Genomic DNA, 18,414 nt, shown 5'->3' with positions numbered 1-18,414 from the left:
TCAGGGTACGGTGTACTAGTAATCAACCTGAGAGATGATTAGCATATTAACATTTCCATCAATGCATCTCTGGCATAATTTGGATCCAAAAAAATATCAGGATTGGTTTAGCTTCAAATCTTCCCTTTCTTTCACCCCTTCCCATTCCCCCCTTGGGACCTTTTGAAGACTTGATTTATGTAGGAAGCTGTACTCTAAGGGAACTCAAGGTGCACAAAAACACACGCAACATAGAAATGTGAAAGCTAGCTATACTGGAAAACTACACATTTTCCCTTAAATTACAGGATAAATAATTCTTAGGGTAACATCTTGCCACTTAATTCCCTAAATATGACCTTTCTCCCCCTCACTTTGTTCTCCATAAGTGAAAGCATTTGGTTAAAAGTTCTCACTGTCTCATACCTTTTGAGACTACTTATTAACCAGATGCCTTGCCTTGCCATGTGGCTCTAGCAGCCAGCCTGATACAAAGAATTCCTTAGACTCTAGTCTGATGAACATGTGCATATATCACTGGCTCAGAAGAAGAATTCAAACTGTTTTATCTATCTCTGTCTGAAAGAGATTTTAACCCACCTACCCCTACCAGGTACCAGCTGGCAATAAGACTGTTCACCAAATTAATACAAAGTCAGCAATATAGTAGCAGCGGAGGTACAGCTTTGATGTCACAGAGACCTCATGATTATGTTATAGTTAGGACAGGTGAATTCAGTATTCTTGCTGCCGAAGAAAATAATCTTGTTTTAGAAGGCATTCAAGTTCATTCCCAGGTAACAGATGGGGCAAACTTCAGTTGCTTCTGTTCTGTATTTGTTCTTCAAAAGCACAGAGTCTTTGTGCTTCATAAGGAGACATTTCCCTGCCCAGGCTAACCACATCAAGTGGGATGCATTCTGGCTAAACACAGAAAATCCTACTGTGATGGTTATAGTGGAACGTATTGCAGGCATCAGTTCTTTCTGGGTTTCGTATACAAACCTTTTCCTACCTTGGCCAGATTCTGCTTTGTAATTTGTGTAGGAATACAAAAGGATGATGCTAGGTCTCTCCCCTGTCCCCCAGCACTCCTAAATTGCTCTTTCATACAGAGGAGACAGCTGGATACCAATCATGCAGTGAAGAGACAAATAAATAGATGGCATCCTTTGCTTAATAACATCTCTCGCACAGTCAGGGATACGAATGACAAGAAAGGCTGTCAGGTGTAATTTCCCCACTCTTCTTGGAAGGTTTTTTCCCCTACCTTAGCCAAAAGGAGTTTTTTTTTATAACAGGTAACAGTTTTAATGGTTTATAGACTCATTGCACAATAACTTTGGCATTTAAATATATATAAGGACTAAAATGGCATTGATTGGTCTTTTTGCTATAATTTATTTAGATCTCACTCTTTTAGGGTTTTTGGGATGGGGAAGAGAACAGGACTACTGTAAATGCAGTCTCTCAAGGTAGATTAACCAAGCTTTCCCCATTGCTTTTCATTGCCAGCTGAACTGAAATGTATGGCTACATGTCAGTCATAACTTCTAAGCAACCTGCTTTTTGCTGTCTTAATTGGCATGAATCAAATAGGAGCTGTTTCCTTGTAACAACTTACTAGCTGTTTATTTTCCCGCCTCTGTGGGAAAATAGCCACTGTAAGGGGAATGAAGAGGGCATTAGCTTTGTATAGTTGTGCTAGAAAGAAAGTAAAGGAAGCCAAGTGCAAAAATCATACTGATGAAGCTCATTTGGTGGCAACAAATTGAAGTAAGGAGAGAGGGGATTAATATGAAGGTAGGAAAGAGCAAACAGAAAAGAAAACTGGTCTCAAGCTCTGCTCATACATTTTGCTTTCCTTTTTTTTCTTGTTACTCATCTCCTTTTTTTCTCTGGGGCAATCATCCCTGCCTAGCTACTTTATTTTCATGATAAAGGCTGTCCCACAAGATTTATTACTCTCTGGCATTAAAAATGCAGGTAACCAGCCCCAGGGTGCTCAGGGAAGTAGCAGCTTCTAGCACAGCTTCCACTAGTGTGGGTTTACTTGGCAAAGAGCAGCTGTCTTAAAAGACCAAACCTATGTATGAAAAGCGTGCTTGCATCCTCTGGAAAGAAAAGGCTGGTAAGCCCTTTGGTGGGCTTTTTGTGTGACTGTTTCCTTCCACAGCTGTGTTTTTGAACTGCTCTTCCTGTGTTCTGTTATAGAATAGTCTTACAGGAACCAATCATTAGCGCTAAAATACCTCAGGTAGGAATGCCAGTGTGACCTGCCAACCAATCAGATTGTGGATTGCAGTGGAAAAAACAAACCCTTGAATTAATACTAACCGTTCCAGTGCTGAATTAGAGATGGGAACAGAGTCTTAAAAAAGAAAAAGGCCAGCATACATTTGTGAGCATGTGATCAAAACTCCTGCATATCTCAGTGCTGCACAAGTTCCACTTTTGTAACAAATAGGATATGATAGGAAGCAAGCAACCAGGCAAACATCTTGTATTGTTACCATATAGGTGACTAGCACAGTAGAATCACATCTACTTTTCTTTTTTTCCTGTTCCTTATCCATGCTTTCTATGGGGCATACCTGCTGGCCATCTTGCAAGACAACTTAGGAATTAGTTGCAGCACATTCTGACTTTCTTTTATCATCTGTTATATAAAATTTTGGGAGTGGATATGTGGATGGTAGGGTTTTTTAAGAACCCACCAAAAACCATCGACTTGACCTATTTACTGGAATGTGGAGACTGTCAACAGTATAAGCAGTGTCCCAATAGTGCTCTAGAGGCAAGAAGCAGATTCACAGCGCAGAATTCCAGCAATGTCTTTGACTGTTTGCCCTGCATGGTTGCCTCTAGTTCACTTAGTTTCACACATCTACACTGTGTAGCAGGGCATTTTTGTAAAGAAATTGATACTAGGGTTTTGATTTTGTTAGGAAAGCTGTCAAAACTTCTCCCATAAATTTGAATCAATTTCTGAAACTCCATAAAAAGAGATAAATGCAGTTAAGACTCCCAGGAGAATTAAAATGCTTTGTGTGAGCATGGCTTAAGCTAGTTCTCCCAAAACATGTTTATCCATGTGAACAGCCAACTTTCCCTGGTTACATCACAGATATGGTCATATCACAGATATGGTCAGCAGCAATTCTTGTGATTGCAGTGGATCTCCCCCACCCACCCCCGCCACTAAAATTATAGGAATTGCTGCTGTCATATATAGATATAGAGAGATGTCCTCCAGTTCAGATGTTAGTAGGGACACTAGAGGTTTTCATTCAGTCTCCATTTTTAAGTGAACCAACCCAATTTGCATTTCCCAAGCAAATATATGGGATGAATTTAGTTTTCACAATTCTCCAAATTTTGCAATACCATTTTCAGCTACCCCTCCCCTCTATGTATATAAAACTTTTGTATTTTAAGGTAAAATATGTATTTTAAGGTAAAATGCATACCAACATTTGATTTCATTTTTTAAAGTGCCAGAAATAATGGACATTTTTGTGTGGTAATTGCAGATTGATGTGGAAAAGGGACAGAATGGATGTATGACTAAACACATGCGAAACTGACATGGACTGGAAATAAAACTGGTCTGTCCATACTTACATGTCACATATTTGTGACATGAGCACATGCTGTGGGAAGTTCATGACTGCAGACATGGACAAAGAAGTGTATTATGTAGACCTTTGACATTGCAATGAACCTATGGCCTTTTTGTTAGGAAGCAAAAAGGAACCTTCCAGCAGATGGTGCTCAAGTATGCCAAATTTTTAGAGCATCAGTTTCTTTAGAGAGAGTAAGACAGGACATGAGGAGAGGAGCTGAGAACTTATTCTTCTCTAAGTCAATTGGATAAAAGGTCTCCTGTAGACATTGTGAGTTGATAATAGCGTGCGTGTGTTCCCTTCATAGAATCATAGAATCATAGGGTTGGAAGGGGCCTACAAGACCATCGAGGCCAACCCCCTGCTCAATGCAGGAAGCCTGATTCCGAGGCGGTCTCCCATCCAAGCACTAACCAGGGCTGACCCTGCTTAACTTCCGAGATCAGATGAGATCAGGCAGACCAGGAGTGCCATTGTCAGAAATATTGGTGTACAAACAGCTCTGGAGCCATGCATGGCTTAAGCTAGTTTTAACAATCTAGGCCTGAGGTTGGATTCAGCAAGGATGTTCATTACAATTTTAAACAAATAGTGTATATGTATATATGTTATTTTAAGGTAAAATGCGTATCAAAATTTGCATTGGTCCTGTGTTAACATTATATGGTTTTACAACGTAAAAGCTCCAATGCATATTGATATAATAACTTTGCTGACCTTTCTGTAACTAGCATTTGTCTCTATGATTCTGACGTTAAGAGGTGTGAAAAGTTAGTGAGACAAAGTTATAACCATACTCAAAAGCCTCCCTTAACGGCTTCAATAGCTACTGAAAACTTGCTTTAACTCAACAAGGAAGTTTAAATTTTTTGTTAATATTTTGTGTTACCAAAAAAGACAATGAAAATACAATCCATTTCTTGTGGATATCTAAAAATCCAGAGGGATATTCTGCTGTACCCTTGGTTGCTGAGTTGTAGCTTACCTTGACTTCTGCCTTTTCTCCAATCCCTACAGAAAGCAATAGAGTTGAGGTTCAGTGCAATTCTGCCACACTGCTCATGATGTCAAATGTAAATGACAAATGAGAACCCTGCAGCGAGTCTGAAGGGCTCTCCATGGTTTCATATGATGGAAAAAGATAATTAAAGACTGCTCCTAGGAGCGCTTGAGACACATCAAGCCTAAATGGATTCCAGACTAAATGAAACTAAACTCCACCTTCCCACCTTGCTAAAGCAGCACTTGGGCAGTCCTTGTCATTCTCTTTTCTTGCCCCACACTGAAGCAGACAGGTGTACTGCGGAGAACACTTACTTTTAATATGTATTGCTCATTAAACATTCACATCCACATCTCCTTCACACCCAAACCCCTGGCTCTGCTTCCTACTTGTGATCGAGGTTTTGTAGCTGTCTTGCTTGTAGGAAAAGGTGTCTGGCATCACATGCTCACAGTTGCCCAATTCAATTGGCTTTAAAAGTGAAAACAAAATGGTCAGTGCCTTTTACCTAATTGAAATTTGGGGGAATTGGCACGAATTGCATAGGAATTGAGATTATATCATTTCAAACATATGTTCATTACTGTCCAGCTGCAGAAAAATATGGAACAGCTGGCCATGGTCTGTCCCTTTCACTGGTTGACAGGAACACTCTAAATTTCTTTTTTAAAATGTTCTGTTAGTGATTAGGGTTAAATATTCTATATGACCTAATGTGAGTGGCTGCAGAAAAGTATAGAACATACTTTGGCGGGGTGGGGGGGAGAACAATAAGTCCTTGTAATTAAGCTAATGGGCAGGCCCTTTCTGCTAAAGTTGCAGGAATGATAGGAGGGTGAGGTGTTAGGTGTTAGTGCCCTGAGCATGCTGTATGGAATTTTGAATAGCTTGACAGAGGCAGTGCAGGAGTTCCCAAAATTTCAAATACAAACTTCCTGCTGAGTGAAGAATCTTGCACCAGGGTTTATCTGTCTGTTTCATACACATCGAAAACTCATGGGGTGGGGAAGAAGTAAGAAATGTAATATAGTGATTCTTACTCTTGTTGTCTTGCGAAATTTCAAGCAGGCATCATCCACCCAAATAGCTATCAGTCCGTGCTCCTTGTTCTTCAGTGAGGAAGGAGCATGTCAACGATTTGCTTTAATTTCAGCTCTTGATTTTATTTAATGCATACATAATAAGAATTTGCAGACTTTCATATCACACAGATGTGATCATTCATACATGCGCATCATTTATTTTATATTAACAATTTCACATCTGCATCAGTGCATGCTTACCAGAAAATACACATCAGCTATTTTTAACTTCATTTTTCCAATGAATTATTTTTCCTTTTTTCCGTTTGTTGTGCAGTCAGCTGAAGAAATGTTAACATCTCGCTCTAAGTCTCTCAGTGGAGTCTCTGTTCCCTTCTCTGATATAACAGATGGGTTATTGCTTGTTATAATTATTAACATTTGTGGTGTGGGACAGGGCTAGGGTGGGTTTTGTTTTTTAAGGGTTATATGGGACTTGTTTAAGGTTTGGAATGTTAACTCCAGTGGTGACTGACTGTTTCCGTAATAGCAGGTCGTTGTGGCTGCACGCTCTAGTAATTGAGGCTGTGTACTTCACCAAGCTTGTGGTAGAGCCTAGGGCAAACTGCTGTCCCAAGAGAATGCTGGGATAGATAGAACTAGCCAATATGAGTCTGAACGTGGTGATTTTGCTGGTTGTTTTTAGTTCCAAACGTCAGCATGCTTAGTTTGTTTTGTTTTTTTAATTTGATTAATAAATGTTACACCATTCCCCTTCCCCACCCTGATTCCAGTCCTTCTTTCCTTTACAAAAAATGCAAGTTAGAGACTGAAGTGGAAAAACTTTCCTTAGTTTCAAACTGCATCTTGTCCTCATGTTCACAGTTACGCTGAACACAACTGATTATCTCAAATATCAGTAGAGAAATATCTTGGGAAAGGACTGCACTGGGCACATTCTGAGGCAAGCTGCTCAGTAAGTGTTGCCAAAGACAGAGAGGGCTACATCTGAGCATGCCTGAATATAAGATGTGTCAGTAGTTCTGCAGCCTGCTTTTTAAAAAAGGAAATGAAAAAATGGATGATTGCAGTAAATGTGTGTCTGAAGCTTTGCTATGATCTGCTTGTTGCTGTAAAATTCTTTTTTAGCTACTGGTGAACAGTACAATAGGATTAAAAAAGAATTAAAAACAAAGCTATGGGGAGGCTTGCAGTGGTGACATTTCACTATACACTGGGAGAAGCTATAGAATAATTCTTCATTCTGATGTACCAGGGAGCTTGAAGTGATGTCTGTCTTCAGAATCATGTGAATTAACCATTGATAATCAACCTGTAAACTAGGGGAAAGCACACACACCCCTCCCAAATATCAGGCATTTTGAGACTTTTCCTGTGGGTTTGTTTTACTGTAGGAATGAAAGTATTCAAAATTCTGCAATGATGACTGTGGGCTTCTCTGTCTTGCATTATCTGGATGGAGAGACGTTACCAATGTCTCCATACTGAGTTTGCATTCATGATAAATCTGTTCTGTACCTTGTACGCATCTGCATTCTTTTGTTCCAGGCTGCCACCCTCAAAATAGAGTAACTCAAATAAAAACTAGAAACATAATATGAATATTATAATCGTCTGACACAGCTACGATGCTTAGCAATGAAGGGGACTTTTTAAACATTTAAATTACTTTTAGGCCACCTTTAAGGATAAAAACCTCAAGGCAGCATACAGAATTAAAAAAAAACACCATATAAAGTTATACAAATAGGCAATAAATATACAAGAAGATACTATAAACCACTTAAAAAACATACAGTTCTCTGTTTTACAGCCTTGTAGCTCATTTTTGTAGGAAGTAGTTGCCATGGTGATCCCAAAGAACAGAAAATACAAATAAGGTAAAATGAAGTCTTTTATTGGGCGAGGACTATAGATGCTTTTCACAGAAATCTTCATCAGATATCACTTGAATATCATTTCAATTTTTTTGTATCTTTTTATGGCTTGTTGGCCTAATCTGCAGGTTCTCAAGCTTGCACTATCTTCCTGTTCTATACATAGGGTTATTTTTAACTCTGCCTTAATTAACATAGTTTCAAGATTCTCGGGATTTGCCGCCATAATCCCTTATCTGCATAAGCCATTTGGGTGAGTTTTGAGGTGTGTCTTTCTGAAAAGAGCAGTCTTGCGATTCCGTGGGATACTCATAATATTAAAGCTGTACTTTTCACATAAGTTGTCTTTAAGTATGTCATTAGTCCATTGAAATTACAGTAGGAACAAGCTACTATACCTTTTCACAATGATTACACTAGCAGTGTATCATATTTTAGTGTTTTCAAAAGTTAATTTTTATTCCCAAAGCAGCAAAGCAAGATGGTTCCATAGTCCATTCTCCCACCAGCCAGCTGAGCTATGTATTAGAAGGGAAACGCAATCATTTTTCTTCATAACTACTTAGTAACTACTTAATCTGTAGCAATGTTCACTAATAGTAACAGGGCCAACAGCATATGTGTTGGACTGCAGCTCCCATCATCCCCAGCCAACACGTTGTTTAGCACAACTGCAGGATGCCAGGCTGGGGAAGGCTGTTGTACAATGTGCAGAAGTTAATGCAGTTCCTGTTCAGAGGGCATCAGTCTGAGAAAGATGGATCAAAGGAGGTTGCATGTAAGAGAGAAAGTGGGGAGACAAAGGTGGATAAATATTGAAGTGGAGGTTAAATGGGGTAACAGCAAATACAGAGAAGAGGTGAGGTAGTGGTAGTCCAGGAAAGGTTTTATAGAAGATATGGGGTTTCATGGAGGAATATCAACAAGAAATGTGGACTAGCTTTCACTGATAGAGGACGATGATGTTTCAGGTATTGGAGGAAATGAAAAAAAGAAACAAAGGGGCAATAGCTGAGTGGAGCTTCTTAAAGGCTAAAGGGTGGTGGGGTGGGGGGAGGCTTAGAATCTGTTGTTGCCAAAAACCAAGAGGAAGCCACTCCAAAAATGTAGGGAAAGGGAAGACTTTGGCATGGTGATGAGAAGCTGAATTCTCCCCCCCCCCCCCGGCCGTCCCCAGCCCCAAGGCAATCTCAATTGACTGAAGGACTGGGGGAAGAAGAGAGGGTGAGAGGGAAGCACATCAAGAACATGACAGTCTAGTTATTTGGAGACATACAGGGCTTGCTTTTGACAGTCCGCTGTTGAAATTTCATTTCCACGTGCTTCCATGTATGGAATTCTCCTCAAAGATTGCCCTCAGCTTGCACAGGTGCTTGTATTTATGTATTTAGTTGGAAAAATTATCATTGCACCGTCATCCCCAAAAGGATTGCAGTGGAGTGTACATAATTATGAATTCAGGGCCTCAGAAACCTCCACCCAATTTAAGAAAACCTACAGGAGACAGCTCTTCTCAGTGTGTCTATGTGTGTTTGTCTGCTCCATGCAGATGGTATTATGTATTAAATGTCCTTAGGCACGATGGCATGGGTTGTTTTTACCTTGGGTTATATCTACCCTCTTGGTTCTGACTAGCCCAAAAGATGGGAGCTATGAAGCCAATTACTTCAAGACTTGAGGGTCTGGACTTAAACACTGGAACTTTTCCCCTCCCTGCAAATATCACCAATGAAGTAAAAGAACCACTGGGAGAGTTAGTTTGTCAAGTACATTATTCTGGTTAAAATAACAATAATACTGTGTGACACTTGTTCCCTCCCAAAGAAACTTCTTACAATGCTTCTTGTCAGGGCATGTTGGTGGATCTCAGCATATATATTTTTCTTGCTGATTCATTCTCTTACAGAGACTGCCATAGCAGAGGTAATCCATCAGAATTGCTTGTTAGGAATTTGTGTGATATAGGACTTCCCCATACCCACTTTGGCAGGGGGTGTCAAAATACAGATGGGCTGGGGCAGGTTTTCGTGATTTATTGTGCCATGGGAGTCGATGCAGTTTGAAACATTTCCTCTCTCTGTATTGTGTGTATGACTCCATTTTGTGTGAGGGGACAGGTACCTATAAAGCCAGTTCTCTTCTTTCCCGCAGGGCGGATATGCAGCCTACAGATATGCGCAGCCCGCTACCGCAACAGCAGCTACTGCTGCTGCAGCCGCTGCAGCAGCTTACAGCGATGGGTATGTAAGGAAGGGGTGGTTCCAGCGTATCTGGGTATCAAAGAGTACCGTTCCATTTTTGACATTCCATTGCCCATGTTCCCCAGCACAGCCACCATGGATGCAAACCTTAAAGCATCATTTCCAACTGGGCCCTATTGCTAGCAGGTGTAATGTAGCCAGAGATTATCATAAGCATATGGTTCTGCTTCATCATTTCTTTCTGCAAAAGAGGCAGTCAAGTTTTGCAAGCATGTGGCTGGAGCAAAGTTGCCAGTTCTGCTCTTTGTCCCTAGGCAAGGCACTGGCCTTTAGGATTTTTGCCTATCAGAGGTGGGAGAGGGTAGTGTGTTAGTTTATATATATTAGAATTGCCTGTGCTGTGGGCACCATTCAAGAAAAATTGACACTTGTGAAGGGGAGCATTAAACAGGCCCAGCCTTAGCCATATTGTCGACTGGGCTGGAAGAAACGAGGAGGTTCTGCCTGCAGCACCATGTTTTGTAGTTTCCTTCCTTCAGAGATCAACATGGATGCAGACAGCTGATGTCACTGGTCTGTGTTGTGAAGGCACAGTGGTGTGGCTTGGCCCTCCTATTTGGTTACTGGTAAGGAGCAAAAGTCGACTCTTCCTTTCTCTAAGTAGCCACCAGACCAAAATTTCCCAGCTCTCAAATTATTCTTCATTCTACTATCTGAGGTGGGGCTTTCACCCCACCCTACCAAAAGCCCAGCCTGGAGCAGAGGTCTCAATTTCAGAATCTTGTTGAGTTGGGGGCGGGGGAAGAGAAGGCCACGCAATTAAACATAAGAAAAGCTGTGCTGAATCAGATCAAAAGCCTAACTAGTCCAGCATTCTGTTCCCACAGTGGCTAACCAGATGTATCAATGGGTAGCCCACAAGCAAGACATGAATGCAATAGCGCCCCTCCCACTTGTATTTCCCACATACTTGTATTCAGCGGCATACTGCCTCTGATACTCGAGATAATATTTAGCTATCCTGACTAATAGCCATTGATAGCCTTATCCTCCATGAATTTGTCTAATCCCCTTTTAAAGCCATTCAAGCTGGTGGTCGTTGCTACATCATTAAAGATCCTTTGATAATTAGCTCTATGTGCCTGAGCAGAGTAATTGTCATCATTAAGAGTGGCTTGCAAAGTAACAAAGCATTTGCATGGATGTCCAATTTGTGTAGCTTTCACTCTTGTTCTGCACCTTTTACTTCAAGCACCTCTCACACTGTTCTGTTTGACAGTACAGTGGCACCTGCCCTAACACCAGGGGGTTTCCCTTCCTCTCTTGCACCACTATGGACTCTGGATACTGGAAGGGCTTCCTTCTTCAAGTTGAGAGCATGGTCTCTGCCTTACTCCTTTCAACACTCATTCCTCACACCTACGCACATTGCATGATCAGTTACAGTTGTCATGATTTTAATGGAAGTCTTGCTGGGCTAGGGGTTCCTTGAAGTCTAAAGCCTAGAGCCTCTCATGATGACTCTTTTGTGGAACAAAAGGCAGTTCTCAAAACATGCTAGCCGTGGGGAAATACATAATTCCAGAAGGACCTTTCGTTAAAATAAAGCTTTTATCTAATGTAATTATTTTGGTGCTCATTGTTTCTGAGTATTTGGGGCTGGCACCCCTCCATATAAACCCAAAAATTCCCTGTTGAAATAAGCGACTAATTTAGATATGGAGAAGTGTGTGTGGGGGGCGGGGAGGTCACACCTCTTCCCTTTCCTCTGGTGACAAAGATGCCTTACAAGCCTTTCTGTGAAGTGACGTGTTTTTCTCTCCCTTCCCCACCCCCTTTCCTCAGTTATGGCAGGGTGTACACAGCAGACCCTTACCACGCCCTTGCCCCTGCTGCTAGCTATGGAGTTGGCGCTGTGGTGAGTATGACTTCTCTCTCCTTTATGATGCTGTGTTTTTACTGAGAGACCTTTGCCAATTGCCTATTGATAGCCCCATGTGCTGTAGACTAACAGTGCAATCCTAAGCGTGTTTATTCAGAAGTATGCCCCACTGATTTTAATAGCGCTTACTCCCAAGTACATGAGTACAGGAGACTGCTGTTAATGGAGCATAAGACATGCTTATTAAGCGCTATAAGAGAAGAGGAAGGGTGGCATTCTACCTTGTGCATGTGCCAGCTGTTGAATGGTAAAAATAGAAAGGCAAGACGTCTGTGAGAAAATAATGCCTACCACCCAATCCCATCAAAGGGAATGCACTGGCAGAATCCCCAAGCGGCAGGTGACGCAGCTGCTACATGAACATTCCCAGACCAAGTCTCAAATACAGTCAAGGCCTTAATATACTATTTCTGCATATACATACAGTATCTGTTGGCATTCCTGGATCAAAGGAGCTGATTTATTGTCTTGTTTATATCAAGTGCTAAACATTTTTTAATGAACAATCACATATTAAACTAGTAAAGGCAAGTCTTGTTTTTTAAACTAGACATTGATTTATTGAGACTTCTTGATCCAGAGGGATTGTAGATCATTATTCCCATAGGGTTTGTTTCAAAGCTGAGCCATAGCACCCGACTACCTTTCTTTCTGCTTTCAAGCACTCCCAGGCTTTCTAGCCATCTTCTGCAGATGCTTTTCTGTCACGTGAAGCAACTTCTAGTTTGGCTTTAGTTCTTTAGGCTGGCTCGAGAAGATCAATCAATACTGTTCGTTCGAAGGAACAGGCTAGGAAACAGAGGAGCCAGTAAAGTGCAGAGCAAAGATAAAGAGGAACTCTAGGCAAGGGAAGCAGGGTCAAACATTGTCATAGATTGTACAGGACTGAGAGCATTCTTGATGTAGAAAGCATATATGGAACTGAGCATTCAGAGACCTGTGCAGAATGCCTGAGGAAACACTGGCTCAGGAGGTATAAGTTTCTTTCGCTTCTTTTAATTTCCTTGAGATTTGAGTGGGAAAGGCCTTGCAGGTGTCATATAGCCTCTAACTACTACTTTCTTCTCCCCATTAACCTTCTGCAGGCAAGTTTATATCGAGGTGGCTACAGCCGATTTGCCCCTTACTGAAGTGACATGAGCCCCCTGCAAGTGGGACAGCCCCCCCAGTTCATGAGGCCTGGCTATTGCAATATTTACTAGTAGAGGAACTCTATAGCAAGAAGAGGAGGAAAACAAAAGAAAAAAAAACAAGAGAAATACTTTTTTATACCTCACTATGTTCTTTGAATATGTATTTTTCCTTTAAATTTCTGCCTTTAATTCTTTTGTTCCAAAGATTGTGCATTTTTGGGGTTCTTCTTTTTTTGGTTGTTGTTTTTTTAACTGTGGTAAACAAAATGCATTTCCATGTCTGTATATGCGTAGCTGATCCTACCAATCACAAAAGAGATGAGTAGTGCTAAAGAGCACCATTAGGAACCAATATCATGGAACTAAATCAGGAACATGCAGACGCTTGTTTTACCTGGGTCTGGAGCCTGAGGCCTGCGATCCTTGAGGAACAGCTCCTCTATCTACGGAGGGCAGTGCTGATTGGCTGCAGCTGGAACCTGCATGCTGGTTGGAAACACAAATGCCCCCCATTTTACCGCCATCTGGCACACATGGGCTCAGGACAGTTCCAGAAGCGTCAAGATTTTACAGTTTTCAAGACAAGACTCCTCAAAGCTGCCCAAAGACTTTGTCTGTTAATGGTTTTAGGGGACAAGACTTGAAATGAATATGTGATCTTATTGCTTCTATACATACACCTAACTCTAGTTATTGTTGTCCACTACCAAGGCTCTACTTCTTAGTTTCTTTCACTTGCTATGGTCTTCCTCTCTTCCCACCCTCTCCCTCTTTTCTTTGCTGGAGAAGCAGCAGATGTGGGACACAGACTACAGAACCTGAAGCCATGGTGGAGAGAGTTTTGTCTTCGATAATAAGGAGTCTGACGACAAAGTTGTACGCATCCTGCAGTTATAGAAGAATGATGATGGGGAAAGCTTGCACCAGTACCACTGTGAGCTACTCAGATATCCCAGCATCCAAGACCATCTTCTTTTCACCCAGAGACAGTTAGCCTTGCTGCAAGTATGCCATCAAAAAATTGCATAAAAGAGAAAAATGTGTCTTGGTTCTTGATCCCAGAAAAGTGGTGGAGGCAGTGGGGAGGACTGTTTATGTCATAACACTATTCTTGAAGTCATCCTTGTATAGCTTTGGCATCTGGGGGCAGGCAGAAACATATTTCAGAAACACAGTTTAAGAACAGAGGAAGCTTCCGCTTTGATATGCAACACAGAGCCTTCAGTGAGTCGTCGCCTCTTTGGAGAGAAATCTGTATCCAGACTGCTCAGCTTGGGTGTGTACTGCAAGTTGTGAGCTGAGAGGGGCTTCAGGAAGACTCTGAGCCCAGAGTTTGCTCCCTTACATTTTTAAGTCATACATGGAATGCCATTTATTTTATTTGGTGGGTGTCTTGTAAGTTGCTATAGCAGCATGTGTGTGTGACAACAAGCAAGCCACTGCTCTCAAATATGTGCCGCTAATTTTGGAAATCGAAGGGGCAGAAAAGATCCTGCTTTGCCCTCTCAGCTTTCATGATTCTCTCGGCACCACTTGCAGATTCTCTGCAGTTTTACCTTTAAAACCGTACGTGTTAGAGAAGCACAATTCCCTTTGGCTCCTTGGCCTGCCTAAATTGGTACTGGGTGACCTTTCACCCTGAAAGGGCAGCTAGGGGGTGGACTTGTAGCTGAAGCTTTCTCAACTCCCGCTGCTGTCTGCCCACCAGTGATGTAAACATAGGAATAGAGACATCCTGAAACCCTTCAGCGAACAGGGCGATCAAGGAGGCGCCTGACCCAGCCACACACAGCTCGCATCTTTGCTCCCACTCCCATTAGTGCTTGCCAGAGAGCGCTGAGGATGCCTGAAGCAAGACAGGCAGGGGAGATCTTCATTAAGCTAGAGACTCTTAACCATGTTGATTCTCTGGAACAAGGTGACACCAAACTGCCAGCCTGTTGGCCACTTTTTGTTTTTGTTGTCTTGTTTTTCAAGCCAAAGTTTGGTTTGTTGCTGTTACGACAATTTCTGTTGTTTTTGTATATAAATATTTTAGTCAGCTTGAAAATGGGGTGAGGGGGCTTTCACAAAATCAAGGAAATGAAGAAGGCGGGAACTTCTGGTTTATATAAATTTTCCCAGTGTCGTGTTCACCAGAAGCCCATTTTCGTCACAAGGCAGATGAGGGTGCGGTCAGACTCCTGCCTGGGGAATGAGTCACAGCAAACACCTCTGGACTAAGCCACCAACCATTTGAAAGGAGCCTTCTGTTAGCATTACAGAAAAAGATGCAGTTTGCGTAGCTCTACCACAGTTCTTGGGTCAACAGGCTCTACATGTGAAATCTCAAATACTCTGGAAACCAGCGGAGTTTGGGGGCTGTGTAATTCCTCAATTAAGGAAGCGTGAGTGCCGCTCAGTGCTTCTGGTTTGAGGCGGAACCACCCTGGCTCTCATCAAAGCTACACTGCCAGCCCTGCATGGTGACCTTAGCCAGGGCTCTTTCCTAGCCTGTTTCCTTATCTGTAAAATGGAAGAGCAAGGCACCCCTCTGTTGCGAAACACAGTGAGATCCGTGGTGAAGAACACTATTATTAACAATTCAGTCTCATCTCTCCGTTTCTCCAAAGCCTAAAAATGTCCAACGAACCAATTTTGTTGTATATTAACTTTTTAGCAAGATACTATTTACTTTTTGATTCTAGTACAGCTGAAACATCTTAATAGATGTGGATACAAAGTTAAGGCTTTGCAAATCCTCCTATAGCCCCTTCCTGTTATAGATGTCTAGTAGATGTGGTGGGGACACTTTGGATTCCAAGAATGGAAACCAAATTTGGGCGATATGTCTTTTGCTGTGCCCCACACCTAAACAGAATTTGCAGGCAGCCTGGGAAAGAGAGCATTGCTTATCAGCCTCCAGCATGCTAGTGTCTGAGGGATCCTTAACACAGGGGTGGGGTGGCTTTAAGAGTATGTTGCCGGTTCACAATGGTTTTAAAATAGGAAAATGAAAATCCTAGCAGACAAGGCGAAGAGCCAGTGTAAAGTGTATTGTCTGAACAGCCCATGCCCGCTTCCTAGTAACCCTCTCCTCTTTTGATGTTGCTTTTATTTACAGTGTAATGAAACTAAACCTCCAGTTAATGAGGCAAGCTGTCTTCTGGTAGTCAGAGTGAAACTGGTCTTTCCAATGTATTTTGTGGGTGTTTTCTTCTCCCTCCACATCCCCCCCCCGCCCCCCTGGGTCTGGTTAAACCCAAATCTTGGCCTGCATTACTCCTGCTCCCTTCCCTGGAAAGCAAACTCGAGTAAGATGTCAACATTCAGAGGTGGCTGCCAAATTAACAGTGGGGAAAGCACACACCAGAAATGTTGCAATCCTCTGCAGTAACTTTGTCCGGTTGATATTTCCAGGCCATGGCCAGCTAGAGAGTACTTGGGAGGACTTCTAGATAAGTTGAACCTAAACACTGCCAGTTGACAAAAGACTGGAAACAGGGTGAAAAGCTTGCTAATTAGCAACTGCAGGCTTTCCTGGCAACTTTTTTTCCCCTAAAGCCATCCACTGGAGAATTCCTTTGGCAAGAAATCTGCGTCATGCCACATGGTTAACGGTTGATTTTTTTAAAAAGAAGAGAAAATTGGAAGCCTCTTCATTTTTCTCCCTTTCAGGGGTGGAAGATTGAAGTGCATTTGTTGCTGCTTTGAGAAGCAGCTGTCAAGGAATCTAGCTGATGTACTCAAAATAGTGATGTGTTACAGTTTTGGCAGCTCACTTTGCCTGGAGTCTAATAAGTAATTAAGTAATCCTTCTGGAGATTTAATTTGGGTTTTTAATTCTTTTTTGTAAATAGCTGGGGCAAACCCCTGGCCCTATGTCAAATGTAAGGCATGACTGTACGGCAGTACCAAGTTGACTGAGAATTTATTGACTGCCCAGGATGAATTAGTAACACTTGGTGTTGGTCAGCGCAAGGCCTAAAATGCCCCAGGCTGACTTGCCTCTTCATGCAGTATCTCCTGCACCTCTCCCTTGCCAGGTACCTTTGGGACATAGGATGCATTGTAGTTAGATGCTCTCCCCTCCTCTGGATCATTCCCTGGGATGCCTGAGCTGCTTGGCCAGAGTCCCATTTCCCTGTGGACTCTGGAAAAATAGTATCTGCATCCCAGGACTTTGTGGCAGTCTCTAACGTCCCTCTCCCCTCCCCTCCCCCTGTTTAAGTATCATATTGTACAGTAGCTTTCAAACCATACAGTATTCATTGGGTTACTCTTATTATCAAGTAGCTGGAATTGTGAAGGTCGGAGTAGTTAGATCTTTAGCTTTTCTTCCTTTTTTTTGTATTACTATCCATGTGTATAAATTATTGATCATGTTGCTGGCTTTTATAAACTCTAAGCAAGGGAGGAGCCCTTCCTCACCCTTTGCAAATGGTAATGAAGCACTGTTTTTAAATAAAAGAGAGAAACACCACTCTGGATGAAGTGTTTGTATTCCAAGCCTCTCTAAGTAAATGTCTTGTGAGTCCCCATTACTTGTTTCCCTTTTCAAGTAGCATTTTCTGCTTTGATCTGGAGAACAAATCCTGACCCCTTTAAAGAATAAATGTGAAGCACAGAGAAACTACTTGAGAAAATGGCCAAGCTTATATTACACAAGAATTCTAGACAAAATGTCTAGAATGAACTGAGGATATTCATGTAATGAGCCTGTTTGCAAACCTTTGGAATTCTGCAACATAATTTCATTTGAGAGTTTTGTATGCTGCTTTTCAAAACTAGAAGTCTTCCCAAAGCAGTCAAAACTTGAACAAAAACAATGCAATAAAACAACATCAATATTACCAATTATTAAAATCACACATAATTTAATTTTTCCCTAAAAATTAATCTAAATACTAAAAGAACAGCATAAAACACATAATAACCAGCAACACATCACAAATTCACAAAGTGCTCTAAAAACAATGTAAACAAGTGCAATGATTAAATTAGCCCCATTTCCTAATCAAAGGCGGAATGAAATTTTAAAAAAATGTCTTTAGAGCCCACCTAAAAGAAAACTGGGAGGGCGGTCAAACGTATCAGAGGACGGAGTTCCACAGATGAAAGGTCACCACTGAAAAGGCTTTGTCTCATGTTGCCGTCAACTTGATTGTACTTACCAGCGGTTCTGCAAGTAGGGCTTCTGTGGCTGATCTCAAGGCCTAGGCAGTTTTTGGTTTGGAGCCTTTGTGTCATGTAAATGTTTAAGGTTACAGACCAGATAGCATTAAAATAAGTGATGCACCCAGGATTTGAAGGAGACTCTAGCCCACTTCACAGGATTAAAGAGAAGTGGGCCTGTGCTGTTGGCCCTGCTCCCAATGTCGCATGCCTCCCTGCTCCCCAATGTTCCCAAATTGACTGTGGATGTTTGATGGGGGTAAGGATGTCCAGATCACACAGGACTATAGATGTAGAGCTCTTCAAGCATAGGCTTCCCCACTTCAGATGTTCACCTAAAGATTTTCAGGGTGGACCTGAGGATGGTGACATCAGGAGTGGCTCTGTGGTGCAGCTGTTACTTTCCATTAATCATATGGAGCCTTCTTCGCACATATAACACATGAAAGGGCTTCA

General features: G+C 41.9%; 1 protein-coding gene across 10 annotated transcripts in view; it reads left to right on the top strand.

Annotated features, from left to right (window-relative positions):
* RBFOX2 (RNA binding fox-1 homolog 2) overlaps positions 1–17,266 on the top strand; it is a 225,951-nt gene extending 208,685 nt beyond the window's left edge. For 4 of the 10 annotated variants that reach the window (XM_084809714.1, XM_084809715.1, XM_084809718.1 and 1 more), the window contains 3 exons: positions 9,680–9,768; positions 11,575–11,647; positions 12,757–17,266. In XM_084809714.1, the coding sequence (XP_084665840.1) occupies positions 9,680–9,768; positions 11,575–11,647; positions 12,757–12,801 (207 nt within the window). In that variant the 3' untranslated portion in view covers positions 12,802–17,266. Of the gene's footprint in view, positions 1–2,193; positions 2,237–5,967; positions 6,045–9,679; positions 10,194–11,574; positions 11,648–12,756 lie in introns of those variants that run through there. The other 6 variants (XM_084809710.1, XM_084809711.1, XM_084809712.1 and 3 more) reach the window with 3 other exon arrangements.
* Positions 17,267–18,414: the final 1,148 nt, after the last annotated feature.

Source organism: Heloderma suspectum, chromosome 7 (assembly GCF_057233095.1).
Source record: "Heloderma suspectum isolate Gila_16-S chromosome 7, 16-S_ref, whole genome shotgun sequence".
Taxonomy (NCBI): domain Eukaryota; kingdom Metazoa; phylum Chordata; class Lepidosauria; order Squamata; family Helodermatidae; genus Heloderma; species Heloderma suspectum.
This window is presented reverse-complemented; position numbering and strand designations above follow the sequence as displayed.